This window comes from Myxocyprinus asiaticus, chromosome 31 (assembly GCF_019703515.2).
Source record: "Myxocyprinus asiaticus isolate MX2 ecotype Aquarium Trade chromosome 31, UBuf_Myxa_2, whole genome shotgun sequence".
NCBI lineage: Eukaryota > Metazoa > Chordata > Actinopteri > Cypriniformes > Catostomidae > Myxocyprinus > Myxocyprinus asiaticus.
This window is the reverse complement of record NC_059374.1, coordinates 10145056-10164480: the sequence shown is the minus strand read 5'-3', so window position 1 is coordinate 10164480 and position 19425 is coordinate 10145056. Positions and strand designations below refer to the sequence as shown.

At 39.6% G+C, this 19425-nt stretch overlaps 1 protein-coding gene across 3 annotated transcripts in view; it reads left to right on the top strand.

Annotated features, from left to right (window-relative positions):
• Positions 1-19425, top strand: part of LOC127421990 (endothelin-converting enzyme 2-like) — a 111403-nt gene that overhangs the window by 55442 nt on the left and 36536 nt on the right. For all 3 annotated transcript variants that reach the window (XM_051665281.1, XM_051665282.1, XM_051665283.1), the window contains one exon: positions 17569-17693. In XM_051665281.1, the coding sequence (XP_051521241.1) occupies positions 17569-17693 (125 nt within the window). The remainder of the gene's footprint in view (positions 1-17568; positions 17694-19425) is intronic.

The window sequence follows — 19425 nt, the reverse complement described above, 5'->3', positions numbered from 1 at the left end:
TTTTCAGGGGCATTTATAACATTTAAGAGTTCATATTATTTCTAACCATATAAACCAACAGTATGCTGTCCGCTTTAATGAAATACTTAAATAAATAAATTAAATGAAATAAATTCTAAATCTGAACAATTAGTACTGTTACCTATAAAATCAAATCAACATAAAATACAAAAGTAGCAGTAAGTAATATACATGATATCATTACAAAAACACTTTTTTTTATTTTTCAAGTCGTACATTTTAAGAAATTTAAAATTAAATTTACTTAAATGGACAACTCTAGCCATATGCCATCTATGTCGTGCAATAATTGCCTAGTGAATTGTGATTGTTTAAAAAAATTTCCAGGCCACATGGCCAATTAAAGAAATATTCTGTCATAATTTAATCACCCCATCAAATGGAAATAATTTAATGAATGTCCCGTTGGCTCAATTCAACACAATGGTTGTATGTATACAGTACTGTTATAAAAGTAGTCCATGCGGCTTGTGCGTCATGCATACCAAGTCTTCTGAGGTCATATGATCACTTTGTATGATGAAAAGACTAAAATTTAAGTCATTATAAACTCTAAAATCAAACCAAATCATAAATAAAGCACAAACTATGGTAGAAATTCAATATGGTGGCTGCGTCAATAATATCAGATCTTGATGGTTCTTGTGACCAAACATCATGACATCCTGTCGCGACCTCATAAAGGCACTGCAATAGAACAAATGTTAAAATGCACATTGTTACGAATGTACAGGGTTAAGCTGTAATGGAATAGATGTAACGGGCGTTGCGTATTTAGAATACAAAATGAAGTATTCTAATGAACTGTATTCAGAATACAGTTACTTTATAAAATTTTGTTAGAATACTTTTAGAATACTTCTCTCTTAATGACCACAAAATAATGCAAAAAGAAAAACAATTCTTGTCAATCAAGTGAGGAAGTTGTTGTATAACTTATTGCCCAATTGGGCTAATTTGAAAACACAATCGCAGGTTAAAATTATAGGTTGCGGTTTTTGGTATAGTTAAAAAATATTCAGGGACTGAATATCTGGCAACTGCACAGGAATGTTGTTTTCTTAATCAGCACGCTGTCAGCTGTGCATCAGAATCAATCCAGTCACATTTTTACACAAATATTCCTTTTGAGCGCATGATATTTTGTTTCCAGCGATTGTAGTTGCTGTGTAAATACATTTATTTATTTAACATATCACTCCAAGTGATTCACAAGAAAATCAAAGGAGTAAAAGAATTATAAGCACCCAAAAAATTAAAGTGGAAGTAAGCCTAGTTTAAATTAAGTTTTGGGTCTTGGAGGTACAGGCAGCATTTTTCTTGTTGGACGAGATACTGTAGTTGACCGCAACCTGCCTTCAGTTTGCCTTCTGCCTTCCACAAAAAAAAAAAAAAAAAAACATCAGCGTCCAACTCCTCATCTAATCTAAAGAAATCAAAGTAGTGCTAATAAGTTCATGAAATTTGCTGACAAATAGCTAACTGGCCGTTTAGAATCACTTAGATGTAAATACAGGAGATGTAGCAGTTCAGATAAGATAATAATGACATATCACATATAATTCTTCCAATAATTCTTCCTAAAAGTATTTTTGTATTCTGAATAAATTACTGAATACATTTAAGAGAGAGTATTTAGTATTCTACGGTGCCCAGGAAGGGACGGGTTCGGTTCACTTAGTTTTGTCATGGCCACATCAGAGTAACTCATGGGAACGTGATAATATGTTGTGGCCACTAGATATTATGTTAAGGGAACAAAATCCTTTTCTCGTAGCCACGATTTTTAATGACGAGGTAATGACATCCTTTTCTCACAGTCATGACTTTGTATGTCGAGGGAACGACTTTTTTTACATTGATGTAAGGAGCTAAATAAAGAACTATGACCAGGTCATGGACAAACAGCAAAAATGGAAATTATTAATGAAATAACATTTTATTTTGAATTATAAATGACATAGTGTGGTCTCTGGCATTAAAACAAATGAAAGCCATCTAAAACGCATTCTTAAAGTTATGGGCTTTGCAGATGAAAATGTGCAAGTTTGAATGAAAATGTCGGATTTATCATGTATAATTTAAATAGATGCCTACGGATAATGCTGGATGTACACAAAATGTTTGGAAAATGCAATACATGCAAGAAAAGAAGATGTTCGATTAATTTTAAAAGAGCTTGACCCAGACATTTCCAAACATTTTGTAGGGATGCAGCGGTATTCTATATGTAGAGGTTTCCGGGACAAATCTGACAGTCTCATTCACTTGCATATTCCATAACTTTCAGAATGTGTTTTAGATGGCTTTTACTTAAGCATAAACGCCAGCAACCAAACGTCTTTGTATGTCATAATTCAGAATAAAATGTTATTTAATTAATAATCTCCATTTTTGCTTTTTGTCCATGCTGCGGTCATATAGGTCTTTATTTAGCCCTTTACATCAATGTAAAAAAAGTCGTGGCCAAATATTCTGTTAAGATAATTTTCTCGTGGCCACGAAATATTATGTTGAGGGAATGAGATCCTTTTCTCGTGGCCACGAGAAAAGGATGGCGTTCCCTCAGTATATTATCTAGTGGCCACAACATATTATCATGTTCCCACGAGTTAATATGATGTGGCCATGACAAAACTAAGTGAACTGAACCTGTCCCTTCTCAGGCACCGTAGTATTTAGCCCAACCCTACGTATGTATAGCCACAAGACTCAAATATTATACGTGTTAAAATGAAACTAGTGTAATCACTTACCAACCTTGTTTTGTCAATGTTTTTAAACTCCTGTCATAAACGTGTAAAGCTGATAAACCTGGTAACCTTCAGACAATATGCACAAGGACACTAGAAAGATTTCTGGATTTCCGCCTAGAACACGCTAAAAAGGACAATTTAGACAACTTTGCAGCTCAAAATAACATACATTTTTGTTTGGAACAATAAATACAAGCATTTTAACAAAAATACAAGCTACTTTTCCATTGCAAGTGCATTACTGTAAACACGAGCATAGAGCTTTGTTTTGACTTGTATTGAAAAGTTTAAAGAAAAGTAAACTGTAATTTGAGAGTCTGTCAATCTCTCTATCAGTCTAGATTTTATAAAAATCAGATTTCCCAAAAAAAGTATATTTTATTTTGTTTTCAACACATTTCTCCATTCTCTCCTCTAATTGTTGGCCTATTTGGCTCTGACTGTTCATTTAATAACTCGCTGTAATGCAGTGGCTTTGATCACAAGTTCCCTCTCTGTCTAATATATGCGTTCTCACACTGGGGCCCCTGCGGGCGTTATGCCCCAATGACAGTCAATTACATTGACTCTGTGTGCTGCATCACCCCCTCAGCCAGCTACAGCCAATCACATGACACCGTTCTCTCACCGCTTGCACCACTCTGCACATTTAATTACTCTCGCCATACATGAATACAGTGTATACAGTATCTTATCTAATACTATTGGCTATTTAATACTACTTTTGTGGATTGTGGTTCAGGTTTTTATTTGTTCAAGAATTTGATTAAGGAAGGGGGTGTGTGTGTGTGTGTGTGTGTGAATGGCTCAGTAGGTGTGCAGCATGCTGAGGTGAACACAATGCTCGAGCGAACAGTAAATAAAAAGGATTCTCTAATGACCTGCGTCAGAAAACCTACGCAAACCTCCACAAAGAGAGAGAGAGAGAGAGAGAGAGAGAGAGAGAGAGAGAGAGAGTATAGAAAGTGGATGAAAAAGGGAGTTACACTAAGTTTTACAGTCAACATGAAATCAAAACTTGACACTATTTACTTTCATGTTCCTGGTCTTATTAATTCTGCTTGTTATTTCTTTGTAATCTTTTATCAAAATGTAATAACTTGCTCTGCCTCTAAAATGACTTCTCTTTTCAGCTGACATCACAATCCCTTTCTTGTTATTATTTTTATTATATCCCCTCTAATTACCTGTCATATATATAGAGACAACCTTCATGTTGACTTCAGAGACCACATGAAATGGCTCGACGAACATCATTATCTTTTACTGTGTTGAAGTGTTTTCTAATGAAATAGACATTCCCACTCTAGAAAAAAATTCAATATACCTGTGAGTACAAGATAAGTCTTCGATTTATTTTTGGTCAATTTTCCGAAAGGAGAGTGACGAGCCCCTTGAAGGACACAGAGGAAATTTATTTTCCTAAATAGTTTTACATTCCCTTGCATTATTTTTTGTGTTCCCTTGCAATTATTTTGGGTTCCCTTACAATACCTTTATCAATCCCTTCAAAAATGTACCATGGTTTTACTACTATGGTAATTATATTTTAACCATATTCGTAATAAAACTATAGTATTAATATAGGAAAACGTCATGGTTACTGGTGTAACCTCCGTTCCCTGATGGAGGGAACGAGACGTTGGTGTTGATGTAGTGACACTAGGGGTCACTCTTGGGAGCCCGAGACACCTCTGGTCTTTGATAAAAGGCCAATGAAAATTGGTGAGTGGTATTTGCATGCCACTCCCCCGAACATACGGGTATAAAAGGAGGTGGTATGCAACCACTCATTCAGGTTTTACGCTGAGGAGCCGATATAAGGTCCGGCCATTTCAGCGGGTAGTTCAGCGTTGTGGCAGGAGGGACCAACATCTCGTTTCCTCCATCAGGGAACGGAGGTCACATCAGTAACCATGACGTTCCCTATCTGTCACTCACTCTACGTTGGTGTCGATGTAGTGACACTAGGGGTCCCTATACAAAACGCCACAAGGCTGAACTGTTACGTGAACTGGTGGTGTGTGGTGGGCAGACTTGTTGTGTGCCTCATAGCCAGCACACCAGGTTGACACGTAACCTCCCCCAACACAGTTATGAGTGTCGAACAGCCCTTTTTGGGGACAAGTCGACTACCCAAAGATAGAGACAGGCTTAACCCAGTCGTGGCCTCTTTTCACCTTCTCTTTTTCCACTCCCTAAAAAAGAAGGGGGATTATCCGACTGGGCCGCCAGGTCTAGTCGGGGGGTGTCCCTCCCAAGGGGAGGACACCGCGGAGACCACACCTCGCCCCAAGAGAGGGGGGGATATTTAAGTGGAAGAATATGTCACATGGTCTTTCCAACCATGTGGAGAGCCTTCAAGGTAGATCCTGCCCAATGGGGGAGGAGTTACTACAAACATGGAGACTGGGGCAGAGGGGCTCTGCCCAAGGAAGACACAGTTTGCCAGCAGGGAAACGAATTAGCGGAAGATATAGATCGCATGGAGTTAGCCTTACAGGGAACCGCCACATGCGGAGCACCTACCCCAGAACCGGGCTATTAGTTAGCGCGTGTACTGGGCCGGCAGCGAGTCTCTCCGAAAACTCGACTGCCACAGGGCTCGGAGGAAGTCAACCAGGGAACAAATTTTGTGAACACTACTGGGAAATAACAGCGCACGTCTTCAGCTCAAAAGGAGGTGGAAGGCGCTATGTGCAAGCGATACACCCGGCTGGCTATTCTGTGCTTATCCGCTTGTTGTGTGCCACTACCTGGGACGAAACCGGTTCCACCCGGAGGTTGTAGAACCTTGCAAAGGTGTTGGGTGTTGCCCAGCCCGCTGCTCTGCAAATGTCTGTTAGAGAGGCACCCCTGGCCAAGGCCCAAGAAGCCGCTACACCACGGGTAGAATGGGCTCGTAGCCCTACCGGGGGCAGCATGTTTTGGGCGAGATATGCCATAGTGGCGTCAACGAGCCAGTGGGCGATCCTCTGCTTGGAGACAGCGCTTCCTTTCCGCTGTGCACCAAAAGCAGACAAAGAGCGGCTCAGAGATTCTAAAGCTCTGCGTGCAATCCAAATAGATGCGTAAAGCATGCACCGGACACAGCGACGACAGGGCTGGGTCTGCCTCCTCCTGGGGCAGCACTTGCAGGTTCACCACCTAGTCCCTAAAGGGGTGGTGGGAACCTTGGGCACATAGCCCGGTCAGGGTCTCAAGATCACATGAGAGTAACCTAGACCGAACTCCAGGCACGTTTCGCTGACAGAGAACGCTTGCAGGTCACCTACCCTCTTGATGGAAGTGAGCGCAGTCAGGAGGGCAGTTTTCAAGGAGAGTGCCTTAAGCTCGGCTGACTGCAAAGGCTCAAAGGGGGCTCTCTATAGACCCTGAGAACTACAGAGGTCCGCTGAGGGAACGAGGCGCGGCCTGGAGGGATTCAGCCTCCTGGCGCCTCTTAGGAACCTGATGATCAGATCATGCTTCCCTAAGGACTTACCGTCGACTGCGTCGTGGTGTGCTGCTATGGCAGCAATGTACACCTTCAAGGTGGAAGGGGACAGCCTCCCTTCCAACCTCTCTTGCAGGAAGGAAAGCACTGATCTGACTGCCATCGAGGTTAGTGAGGGCGGGGGAACTGCGGAATCGGGGCCGGGCAATAAAAGTCGCCTCCCGCGATTTCGTCAGCTCCTCGTGCACTTCCGGGAAGAAAGGCACTGGAGCGGGGCGTGGCTGCTTTGAGCGGTGCCACGAGCCCAGGAACCAATCTTCAAGCCGCGAGGGTTCAGGGGAGAGCATAGGGCTCCACTCTAACCCGACGCTCGCGACCGCCAAAAAAGCATGTCCATCATTTCTGCATCAGCCTGTGACTGGGCAATCGTCCCCGACGGGGGGAGCCCAGCTGAGGCTTCTGCATCTGACTGGACAAGCCCACACTCTGATGCTGCGCTCGAGAGCTCATCATCTTCGCGGGCTCCGAATAAGAGGCCAGACTCGCCGTGAGACGAACCGGCGGACTCATCCGGAAGCCCAACTGGGGCAGACGAGCGTGCTTGGGAATGGGAGGTCCGCGGGGGGATACTTGGCGGAAGCAATCCCATTGGGGTCCCCAAATTGCCCCCAGTGCTAGCCACGCTGGCCTCATACCCGTAGGTAGAAGGACCGAGGCGGGGAGCCGCTGCCATTGTCATGTTCTCGCAGTGAGAACATGAACCATCTACAAATGCTGCCTCCGTGTGGGTCGTGCCCAGACACGAAAGACAGCGATCATGACCATCCGAAGTTGAGAGATAACGTCCACAACCAGGAATAACACACAATCGGAAAGGCATCTTTAAAAAGACGTGTCTTTAAAAAGACATTCCGTGTGTGCCGCTCTTTTAGAGAGATATACTCTTTTAGAGGAAAAATCTCTTTCAGAAAATATACTTTCTTTTTTTTTTCTGCCGAAGCGCCCAGAGGCGTTCTCTGCAGTGTACCAGTGCAGAGGAGGGAGAAGCCGCTGAAATGCGCCGTCAGATCCAGCAGAGGTGAATGAACAGTAGAAATTCAGCTCAGTGAGCATGACCGTTCGGCTCCGAAGAGAAAATCTGAATGAGTGGTTGCATACCAGCTCCTTTTATACCCATATGTCCAGGGGAGTGGCATGCAAATACCACTTGCCAATTTTCATTGGCCTTTTATCAAAGAGCAGAGGTGTCTTGGGCTCCCAAGAGTGACCCCTAGTGTCACTACATCGACACAACGTCGAGTGAGTGACAGATAGGGAACTACAGTTAGTGTAGTAAAACTATGGTAAATCTTTGTTAGGGATGGATAAAACTATTGAGAGAGAACGCAAAAATAACTGTAAAGCAACGCAAAACTATTGTGAGAGAACAGAAAACTTATTGTGACAGAAAGCAACAATTTTTGCAAAGGAATGCAACACTGTTGCGAGTGTACACACAACTTATTACGAAGGAACGCAAAACATTGAGAGGGAACAGAAAACTTATTGCGGGGGAACACAAAACTTTTTGTGAGAGAACGCAAAACTATTGCAAGGGAATGCAAAACGCATTGAGAGGGAACAGAAAACGTTTTGTGAGGTAACGCAAAACGTTTTGTTAGGGAACTCAAAACTATTGTGAGGGAACGCAAAATGCATTGAGAGGGAACAAAAAAAAATTGTGAGAGGGAACAGAAAACTTTTTATGAAACTATTGCGAGGGAACACAAAATGCATTGAGAGGGAATGGAAAACTTTTTGTTAGGGAATGCAAAATTATTGTGAGGGAACGCAAAACGTATTGAGAGGGAACAAAAAACGTATTGCAAGGGAACAGAAACTGTTGTCAGGGAACACACAACTTATTGCGAGGGAACACAAAATGTATAGAGAGGGAACAGAGAACTTTGTGAGGGAACACAAAACTATTGTGAGGGAATGCAAAATTTATTATTAGGGAACGGAAATCTTTTTGCAAGGGAACACAAACTATTGCGAGGACACACAACTTATTGCGAGGGAATGCAAAATGTATTGAGAGGAAACAGAAAACTTATTGAGAGGGAGTGGAAACGATTGCCAGGGAACACACAACTTATTGCGAGGGAACACAAAATGTATAAAGAGGGAACAGAAAACTTTGTGAGGGAACACAAAACTATTGTGAGGGAATGCAAAATGTATTATTAGGGAACGGAAATCTTTTTGCAAGGGAACACGAACTATTGCGAGGACACACAACTTTTTGTGAGGGATCGCAAAACGTACTGAGATGGAACAGAAAACTTGTGAGGGAACGCAAAACTTTTTGTTAGGGAATGCAAAACTATTGCGATGGAATGCAAAACATATTGTTAGGGAATGGTAAACTTATTGCAAGCGAACGCAAACTATTGCCAGGGAACACACAACTTATTGCGAGGGAATGCGAAACGTATTGAGAGGGAACAGAAAACGTATTGTGAAGGAACACAAAACTATTGCGAGGTAATGCAAAGCTTTTTAAGAAAATAAATTCCCTCCCTGTCCTCTAAGGAGCTCCGTAAGATAGAGAGAGTCTAAAGTTTATTTTGTCAACTTTTAGGAGCACACTCGCATATAGAAGGCATACATATTCTGCCTACCTTTTGAAACAGCCTTCGTGTTGGAAAAATGCCTATGATGCCTTAAAATGCTGCTTACATATGCATCTCATTAGGTTTTGAAACAGAGCCATTGACTTGAAATGAAGAAAAAGAAAGGATAGATGATACAAAAGAAAGAAATGGAACAAGGAAATTAAAGAAACAGAAATAAAGGGTATAGATACATGATACAGTAGACTGAGAATGCTAGAAACTGAAATATTTGTTTAAACAAAAAACAAAAAACAAACAAAAAAAATGCATAGAGTACAGTTAATGTGTTTTTAAGAGAAAAATAATAAAATGTACTTTTGTTACAGACAGAGAGACACTGAAAAAGAGAAATGACTGCTTTGTGCCAATGCACCGCTCAGTTGTCACCTTTTGCCCAGCAAACACAAACGAACACAAGCAAATGCTGGAAATGGGGAGAGATCAGTGTTGTATTCCGCTCGACAGGCAGCGAGTCGTGCCAAAGCTCATTCCTCTCTCACCGTGTGTCCTCTCTCAAGACCAGACCTGCTGACCTGTAATTGGACTGCCACGGGGCCCCTGAGAATTTATTGCCTGAATATTCCTGCCTCCTGTCTCTTAATGTGATGGCACTGTTAGGAGGAGAATAGACTACAGTAAAGAAAAGCAGGCAGATAGGGACGTCAAAAGTACTGGTTCTTCAATACTGTTATTTTGTTACTTCGTTACTTCAAACTAAAATGTCTCAAATTGTTCAAAACCCATATGACTTTTTCTAATGTGGAATACAAAAGGTGATAATAGGCAGAAAGACAGCCACTTTCATTGAATGGAAACAAGTGACAAAGGCTAACAATTGATATATTGATAATCATGAAATTTGACTGAGATTGGCAAAGAAAACTGCAACTTTGGTTTTCGTGACAACCCAACAGGCAAATAAAGAGAGTGTATTAAATGAAGAAGTGGCCTAGGGATTTGCAGATTGCAGATCTACAATTATATTGTAGATTATTCATTACGGCATCTGTCTTTCGCATGACAAAGAGGTGCATACAAACAGAGACTGTGTAGAGTAAATTGTTCCTGCTTCCTTCAAAGAAGTGTCAGGTGCATTGCCATGACAACAGCTAAGAGCACCAATCAAAGGTCATGAACGAGTGTAATTGTGTGTCTGAGAGTGTGCGGCTGCGTTTATATTTGCGACTTATCATTTGTGTGCCTTTATCTGTTTGTTTGAACTCTTCCCTCCTTTCTTGGTTTAGATGTTTACAGGAGAAGCGTGCAATGTCGGTGGCACTGGTGGCATCAAACAGAATAAAAAAAAAAAAATGTACTTGATTTTTGCTTTTTTTTTGCAGAACATGTGAATGGTGCTTTCCCAAAACTTGCTGTCATGATGTTGTGAATGGTTGACAGGGCGTTGCTAAGTGGTTGCTAGGGTGTTCTGGGTGGTTACGAAAATTTAATATTTACCATTAACTACTGTTCTATTATACTATTGACAAACTGGTAGTCAACCCTAAACTCACACCATTGGTTGAGCCAGAAGTTGACATGTCATGCAGCTCAAATAAATAAAGTACCCTTACAAAAAATGTAGAATTCTGGCAAACTAGCTGCAAATGAGCTTTTGATTCAATGCAAATGTTTGGCAGAAGTTTGCAGCTCTTAACCGGGAGTTTGCTTTTAAGCTCATTTGCATGTGTGATCATTGGTGAATTTGCGGCAAATTTGCAACGAACTCTCGATTTTTAAGGGTAAGGTTTTGATAACGCCACATAGCCATGGTGTTTACACTCTTCAGTAAGTCAACCAGTGGATGCCTAATTTTAATATAAACATAAGAATTTACACACTTCACACCATGAAATGGCTTGACAAGTGCAGTTTTCTTTCTTTCTTTTGTTTACGTCACAGTCATTAAGATGATTTGCTACTTGCTAGTGCTAGTCACAAGAAGGTGGCATTAGAGGAGGGACATTCTCATTATAGAGAGCATTTTGTTTTGAACAAAGTGAGTTAGTGGAAGATGAGTCAACAATATTTTTGGTCCATATTTTTGGAAGAGAAAGACTGTGGGGCAAATTCACTAAACAGTTAATTTTAGAAGTACCACTTTTGCGTGTGGTATTTCAGCAGAAAAACCTAAGTGTATCTGTCTGCATCCTGCAAGACAACAAGGAACACCCACTACACTACATACCCACTTCAAGTAAAGCCCCCCTTAGATCATAAAGATAAAAAGAACTATTACAATCCTATGCAATTGCTGAATGATTCATGTTGTCTTAACTTTGTGAATATAACAAAGAATAATTTTTATTACATGTCACATTTTATATTATGAAACCAAAGATATAAATGGTGAAATAACAATGTCTCTGTTCTGTTTTCTCCAATAAGCTCACAAGCTAACTGGTTAGCCTGTTAGCTTAGCATACTGCTGGCTTCTTCTCTTCATTTTCATCACATTTCTCAGCAAAGTTGTGACCTAGTGATATGGTGGTATATTGTATTTAATAGAACTTTTAAGTTGCAGTATATTTAATAATTTTTCAAACTTTTGTATTTTTTTTTTTATCTTTGTGGTTAGGGTTAGTTCAGGGGTAGGTGTAGGGTTACTGTGGGACTCAAATAAACACTGTTGTATGAACGTGACATCCAACTGTTGCAAGACTCAAGTGTTTTTCTGGTTATTTGAAGGGGGGGGGGGGGGTGGGGGGGGACTTGTACTAGTCTTATATGACGCAGACTGACCCTTCTCGAAAAACCTGTCTTATTCACTAACCACCCACAATCTAGTATAAGCAGGCGCAATCAGCGCAGAAATTGCGCTGCACCTTGAGTTTTTAAACGAAGTCATTGTCATTCCTTTCTGCGCAAACACACCTCTTTTCTATGTAAATTAAGCTCATTATAGATTGTGCTTCATTCACAAAAATTGCACAGCCCAATTTATATCGCACTATTACCACCAGATGAAAACATGTGGTAAAATGATTTTTTTTTTTTAAAGATATGTTTGTGTACATCATCAAATAATGATCAAATGATGGAGAAGAGTGATAACCTAGCATATTTCTCGATGTGCGGTGTTGTCAGTGCTGTGGCCTGTTTAAGAGATTATTCAGGTTTTTGGATCACAGTGATGCTGTACAGTCCTGGCAGGTTCCTCCGTTATAAAGCATTAAGAATCGACCCACAAGATCATTATTGCACCGTGCAAATTGCATTCAGCTGTGATTTTGTGGCCGTGTTTCCACTGTTGCCTGATCTGCATAATTCCTTAAGTGAATCGGGCGCTAAACAAGCACAGACAGCACGTGCAAATTACCAGCTCTTAGTGAATTCCCCCCTGTAAGTTTTAAATGCATGTTAATTTAGTCAATTTTTAGAAGTACACTAGACCTCAAGGCTAACAGACATGGACTAAAAGCCACAAAAATCTAATTTGGATGATATGGGGTCTTCAATACTCAGACACCCAAGCATTGATGAAAAACAGTTATGCTCCTTGAAAGGGGTTATGACATGAGGAAACAAATTTCTCTAGATCTTTTGACATATAAAGAGGTCATTGTACTATAAAAACATTCTGTAAGTTTCAGAACTCAAAACATTCTCCTCACTGCAAAAAGAGCATTTGTTGTAACCAAGCTGCCAAAATGACTTGTTGATGTCACACTGTGGTAGAAATTTGCATCTAACCACCTCCACAACAACACATCAACGCCTATTTTACCTTTACCTTTAATCACTTTTGTAGCCCTGTAATATAATTTTTTTTTAAAGAATTTTATGACCACTTGAAAGTGTTTTTTTTAGGAAGCCACTTGTTATAAAATTATGATTTTTGTGCATATTTTGGAAAAATGCAATGCATTAGGGTTGCAAAATTTAACCACAGTTTTTTTTTGGACAGTAAATGGGAGTTTTGAATTAAAAGAATTCACAAAAGTATATGAAAAATAATTTATTACAAGCAGAAAGTGTAAATTCACGAACAGTTAAGAAATTTGACTATTTAAAATTAAGGATGACTATATATTTGCTGATATTATGTAGTAATTCCATAACACCACAAAAAAAAAAAAAAAAAAAAAAAAAAAAAAAAAGAAGCTGCAAATTAGGAAAAGTTTATCCATGATTTACTGAATATGCTTCATTGTATGAATATAGAAAAATGTGAGCACTCAAGCCCAGCATTTAATTTTTTTTTTATAGAAAAATTGTCCCAGATTTATGACATATATAATATCATATTTCACTCAGGAAACATGTTGGGGAATTTCGAAAATATTACAAAAATATTAAATGTCAGATACTTACTTGGACAATCGTGTTAGTGTTAGTGATTGTCAACTAGCTGTGAACTTTTTGTGTGACTTTAGCAAGCTCTGACAGTTAAAATGCTTTCATTAAACATTATTTCCCACCAAAGCTGTTATTGTGATACAGTTCAGTGTCAGTTATTGTTATGTGTAGTTTTTACCTGTATTTCATGATTATTAGATATTATTTAATTGCTTTAAACAAACGTTGCAAATCTGCTACGGTGGGTCTCTGAGGGTTAAAAACCATAGAAAAAGTTATAATGCACACAGGGTACATATGGTTTGTTTGTTTCTCTGTTGAGTCCAGTTTGCACTCTGCACTGCCAGTTACCTCTTCCGGTTCTTTCCGCTCAAGTGCACCATTTCACATATGAATGAAGTTAGCAATGACAGTGGCAATGCTTTCCCCCTCCACCTTTGTCTTCCCGCTGGCAGCTGCGTCATATTGTGACTGATGGTAGAGGTGATTGAGGATGAAAACCACCCCTGCTCGTTCTGTTCGCTCACGGCATCTGCATTTTGTCACGTTTTGTCGCACATGGGCAGCTGCCATAGAGATGACATTAGAAAGATGGATGGCAGGGCCTTTCTCAGTTCACCTCCACTGCACTGCCTCTCCTTGCATCCCAGCATTCCAAGCAACATGGCCAATCAGAGGGCAGTGTGATGTCAGTTTGTCAAGCAGCTGGAGAAACTCAGCTGGCTGTTTCATGACCTGTGTGTTGACCCTCTGCAAGTCGTTCTCCCTCCCTGTCATGTTTGTTTACCTTTTCGATGTTGCTCCGCGTGAGCCCCCCCTCCCTCTTGCTACGTGACATTTTTGTTTCTTTTCTCTCATGTTTTATGTCCTCTTTGTTGTTATCTTTCTTTCTCCCTGTCGCTTTTATCTCAGTCAAGGACAATTTCATTTTGATGTAAAGCATTTAAGCAGTGGTTTTAAATTTGTTTTGTTTTGTTAGGCCCCCCTTTGAAACTAGAAAAACCTTTGTGCTTAATAACTGCATTTCCTTTCAACTTTCAACTCTTTGATAACTAAGAGTATGAATTCAATTCAAGTGTTTCAAAAAAATTATTTTACGACAAAATATTTTAGCAAAAAAATACAATGAAACTTGCATGCGTTTTGGTGAATAATAAAACATTACACTCTTCATCGAAAAAAAACTTTTTGTCACTAGACCTATATTGTTCTATTATTTTTTGTATACTTTCTGTTACAAAAATAAATAAAACAAATTTTTTTAAATTATTTACTTAAAAACTAAATATGGAGTAAATAAAAAGTAATACTGCTTTTCAGGAGTAATAATGAAAGAATAGCTCACCCAAAAAATTAAAATTCTGTCATCATTTACTCACCCTCATTCCGTACCAAACCCATTACTTTTTTCTTCTGTGGAACGCATGAGTTATTCTAAAGAAAATCTCAGCTGCTCTTTTCTAGACAATGAAATCATATAATGACTAGAAGCTGTATAGCTTCAAAAAGTGCAAAAAGTACCATAAACTACATTTACATTCTACATTTATGCTTTTAGCAGACGCTTTTATCCAAAGCAACTTACAGTGCACTTATTACAGGGACAATCCCCCTAGAGCAACCTGCCTTGCTCAAGGACACAATGGTGGTGGCTGTGGGGATGATTACCAGTTATGTGCTTTAGCCCACTACGCCACCACCATCTCTAAACTGAGTCCATTTGAATTGTGCACTATATCCCCAGTCTTCTGAAGACATACGAAAGCTTTTTGTGAGAAGACTGTGTTCACTGAAAATCTTCACCATAGCTCTCAAATCTGAAAAAAATAAATAAATTAATTTAATAAACCCTGAAAATTAGGAATAGTTTAGTGCTATTAAAAATAGTTTAAATGTATTTTCCCAAACCTCGGCAGATAGAGACATAAAACCAATCTTAGTATAGCCAATTTTTTTTAGATAGGGATAATATTAGATAAAACATAACTCAGTTAAAAAGGACACAGCTGTTCTCTTTTTTATATAATGCCACTCACTTTGTTTGGGGGGGGGGGAAAATTTCAAATTATTGAAATGCCAAAATAATGCAATAAGAAGTGTGTTGAAGAACATAACTATAAAAAAAGAGTTGTTCATTAAGTTTTGTCTTCATATACACTACCGGTCATAAGCTTTGAAACACTCATTCTTTATTATATATATATATATATATATATATATATATATATATTTTTTTTTTTTTTTTTTTTTTTTTCACATTTAGAATAATAGTAAAGTCATCAAAACTATGGAATAACATAAATGGAACTATGGGAATTACGTTGTGACTAAACAAAATCCAAAATAAATCAAAACTGTGTTATATTTTAGCATCTTCAAAGTAGTCACCCTTTGCCTAGATTTTGCAGACATGTACTCTTGACATTTTCTCAACCAACTTCTTTAGGCATCACCCTGGGATGCTTTTTAAACAGTATTGAGGAGTTCCCATCTATGTTGGGCACTTATTGGCTGCTTTTCTTTATTATTTGGTCCAATTCATCAATTTCAAAAACTTCTTTTTTTTTTATTAAATTTTAGTTTTATTATGAAATAAATTAATATGGTGGCACAATTATATTTTTGTCTACAAAACTAATTTCAAACATTTAAGCATACGCCTTCAGATCAAAAGATTTTTAAGATCATGAGAAACATTTCAGTCAAGTGTTTCAAAACTTTTGACTGGTAGTGTACTTATACAGTTTGCTTTTGTTCAGAAACCACTTTAAAGTTTGTTCAGCATGATACTAATTGTGAGATTAGAGGTAGACAATATATCGGTTTTACCAATTAAACAGTGGTAATAGTTCCTTTTTAGAACTATTTGGAACTATCGGTTATCTGCAAACATCTGTGCCGATAGCTGCAGAAATATATAATATATTATTTATTCCTCGTGTTCCTATGGGCTGACACTAGAGGATTCTACAGTTAGAATGGCTTGATTCTACAGTTTAACAGCAGCCTCTAGAGGTTAAATAAAAACAGTCTTGTGGGGGTTTGCTATATTTAAATCTTTCATCATTGACCACATTCATCCATATTTTTATCCTCACGTCAGTGCATATTTTGAAATTGTAATTGTAACGGAGCTATATCTCCGTCATTTTAAAATAAGAGTCCCTTGTGTGTTTTGGGTTTGTTTATAGTTAAAAGTCCCGCATTATGAATCAAATCTTATTATTGGGATTTTGGTTGAACAATAAACTGCATCTGGGATTTTATTCATTTTGTACTCTTATAGCCTCTATGTCTGTGCCTGTCATAGTAAGGAAAGACTAAGATGTTTTTTTTTTTTTTTAACATTCTATAAATCAATTTTAAAAACTATCGGTCGATTAATCAGTTTTCGATTTTTTCCAACCACCTTAGTTATCGGTATTGGCGAAATCCAGTATTGGTCGACCTCTATATAAGATGTTGATATGAAATGCAACAAAGGTACGTTTTTGTTACATTTATATTGAAACATTGTTTTTCCTAGTTGTGAAAAAAAAAAAATTCCCTATCATCAGATTTACTCAAACCTCCCATGTTAATATTACTCAAAAAATTATGTAACCATGAGTATTTCAATTAACTGAGTCGATTTAACTAAAAAAAGCATCTTGTCAGCTTTACTTAATCCATGTGTGTTGGGACAACATAAATATTTTTTGTTTGGTTAACTGAAACTAGGCAGATGATTTCTAGTTCCCAGCATGCTTTGCATGGGACTCAACAGAGAGAGAGTAAATGTTAAAGTGTTATTTTATGTGTCATTGTGCAAGATGAATATAAACGGGGAGACTCGTCAGTGTTTAATGTTTTGTTATGTTGAGATGTAGAAGAATTTGTTATGTTGTAGTTCTGGGGGTTACCATCGCGGTGAAGAATGCTTGAGACTACTTTGAGGGCCAATACATTTTGAGTTTTCTACACATTGCTGTGCTAACCATAGCATAGTGACAAAGTTGTACTCAATAGTGCTTCTCACCAGTATTTGTTTAGCATGCTAACATTTCCTGTCCTAGCTAGTGTATCACTTAAAGAGCTTCATTTGTTATTTTGACATGTTAAATTTGGTTGGGTTTACTTGATTCAGCTAGGTTCCCTCTACTTGAAGTATATAAGTTGAAATTACATGTTAATTTTAATGTAAGAAAACTCATTTCAAACATGTGGAACCACTATCCATAATTGAATCAAGTTCAGCCAAAGAGTTATTTTGGGTGTAAAGGACTCGGTCTTGAGTCCAACTCAGCCCCCTTTGGCCTCTCGATTGGTTAAAGACGTTGACTTGACTAAGGTGAACTCAAACTTAACACTATTGTGATGTAACTCACATGCAACTCCAGATTCTTGTTCTTATTTTCTGTAGAGAACGGCACCTTTAACTCAAGCAGTGAGGCAGAGAGGAAGACGCAGTCATACTATCTCTCCTGTCTGAATGAACAGCGAATAGAAGAGCTCGGAGCCCAACCACTCATCGACCTGATTGCAAAGGTGGGTGTTTCTTCAGCGCCCCCTCTGGTGTGGAGGATCACAGTGTGAGCAGAAAAGGAAGGCAATGGAAAACAAAATTAATTTGATGCCTCATTAAATTTATTGATTGGTTTTGCTGTGTATCTCCTCAAAGTAGAATTCTAATTACCTTCATTTGCATTAAACAGACTTGAAAATTGCAATGATAATATCAATGCAGTTCTCTATTTAAAACCAGCAACCCTTGAAATTATCGAATTTGAAAGACTTTGATTAATTAATTATGTTCTGTTTATGGATCATTTCAAGAGCTAATTTGAATACCAAGTTCTCTGCACCTAAAAATCATCAATCTAATTTTTAGCCCAGATATTTGTCTCCAAATAACGAGAACGTTGTCATGCACTTGTGTCTGTCTGAATCAGGCATTATGAATATGAGATATCCAAAACAAACCCTTGGCACATACCAGGGTTAGCTCATTGTTTCATGTGGGGTGACAGGTGATTTGACAGATTCCTGCACTTGAGAGATGTTTAACCTCAACTCATAACTTACATTTTACTTATTAATTCATATTTGTAAATATTATAAACTCAAAGTTATGCGAGTTCCCTATCTGTCACTCACTCGACGTTGTGTCGATGTAGTGACACTAGGGGTCACTCTTGGGAGCCCGACACGCCTCTGGTCTTTGATAAAAGACCAATGAGAATTGGCGAGTGGTATTTGCATGCCACTCCCCTGGACATACGGGTATAAAAGGAGCTGGTATTCAACCACTCATTCAGATTTTCTCTTCGGAGCCGAACGGTCATGCTCATTGAGCTGAATATTACTGTTCATTCACCTCTGCTGGATCTGACGGCGCATTTCAGCGGCTTCTCCCTCCTCTGCACTGGTGCACTGCAGAGAACGCCCCTGGGCACTTCGCCAGAAAAACAAGAGAGTATATTTTCTGAAAGAGCTTTTCCTCCTCTAAAAGAGTATATATTTCTCTAAAAGAGCGGCACACACGGAACGTCTTTTTAAAGACGCGTCTTTTTAAAGATGCCTTTCCGATTGTGTGTTATTCCTGGTTGCGGTCGTTATCTCTCAACTTCGGATGGTCATGATCGCTGTCTTTCGTGTCTGGGTGCGACCCACACGGAGGCAGCATTTGTGGATGGTTCATGTTCTCACTGCGAGATCATGACCATGGCAACGTTGTTTTCGCCTCGGTCCTTCTACTTACGGGTATGAGGCCAGCGCAGCTAGCACTGGGGGCGATTTGGGGACCCCAATGGGATCATCTCTGCCAGGTATCCCCACGCGGACCACCCATTCCCCAGCACGCTCGTCTGCCCCAATCGGGCTTCCGGATGAGTTCGCCGGCTCATCACACGGCGAGTCTGGCTTCTTGTTCGGAGCCCACGAAGATGATGAGATCTCGAGCACAGCATCGGAGAGCGGGCTTGTCCAGTCGGACGCAGAAGCCTCAGCTGGGCTTCCCCCTTCGGGGATGATTGCCCAGTCACAGGCCGATGCCGAAATGACGGACATGCTTTCCCGGGCGGCCGTGAGCGTCGGGTTAGAGTGGAACCCTCCACTCTCCCCTGAACCCTCGCTGCTTGATGATTGGTTCCTGGGCTTGCGGCGCCGCTCAAAGCAGCCACGCCCCACTCCAGTGCAATTCTTCCCGGAAGTGCACGAGGAGCTGACGAAGTCAAAGGAGGCACCTTTTACTGCCCGGCCCCGATTCCGCAGTTCCCCC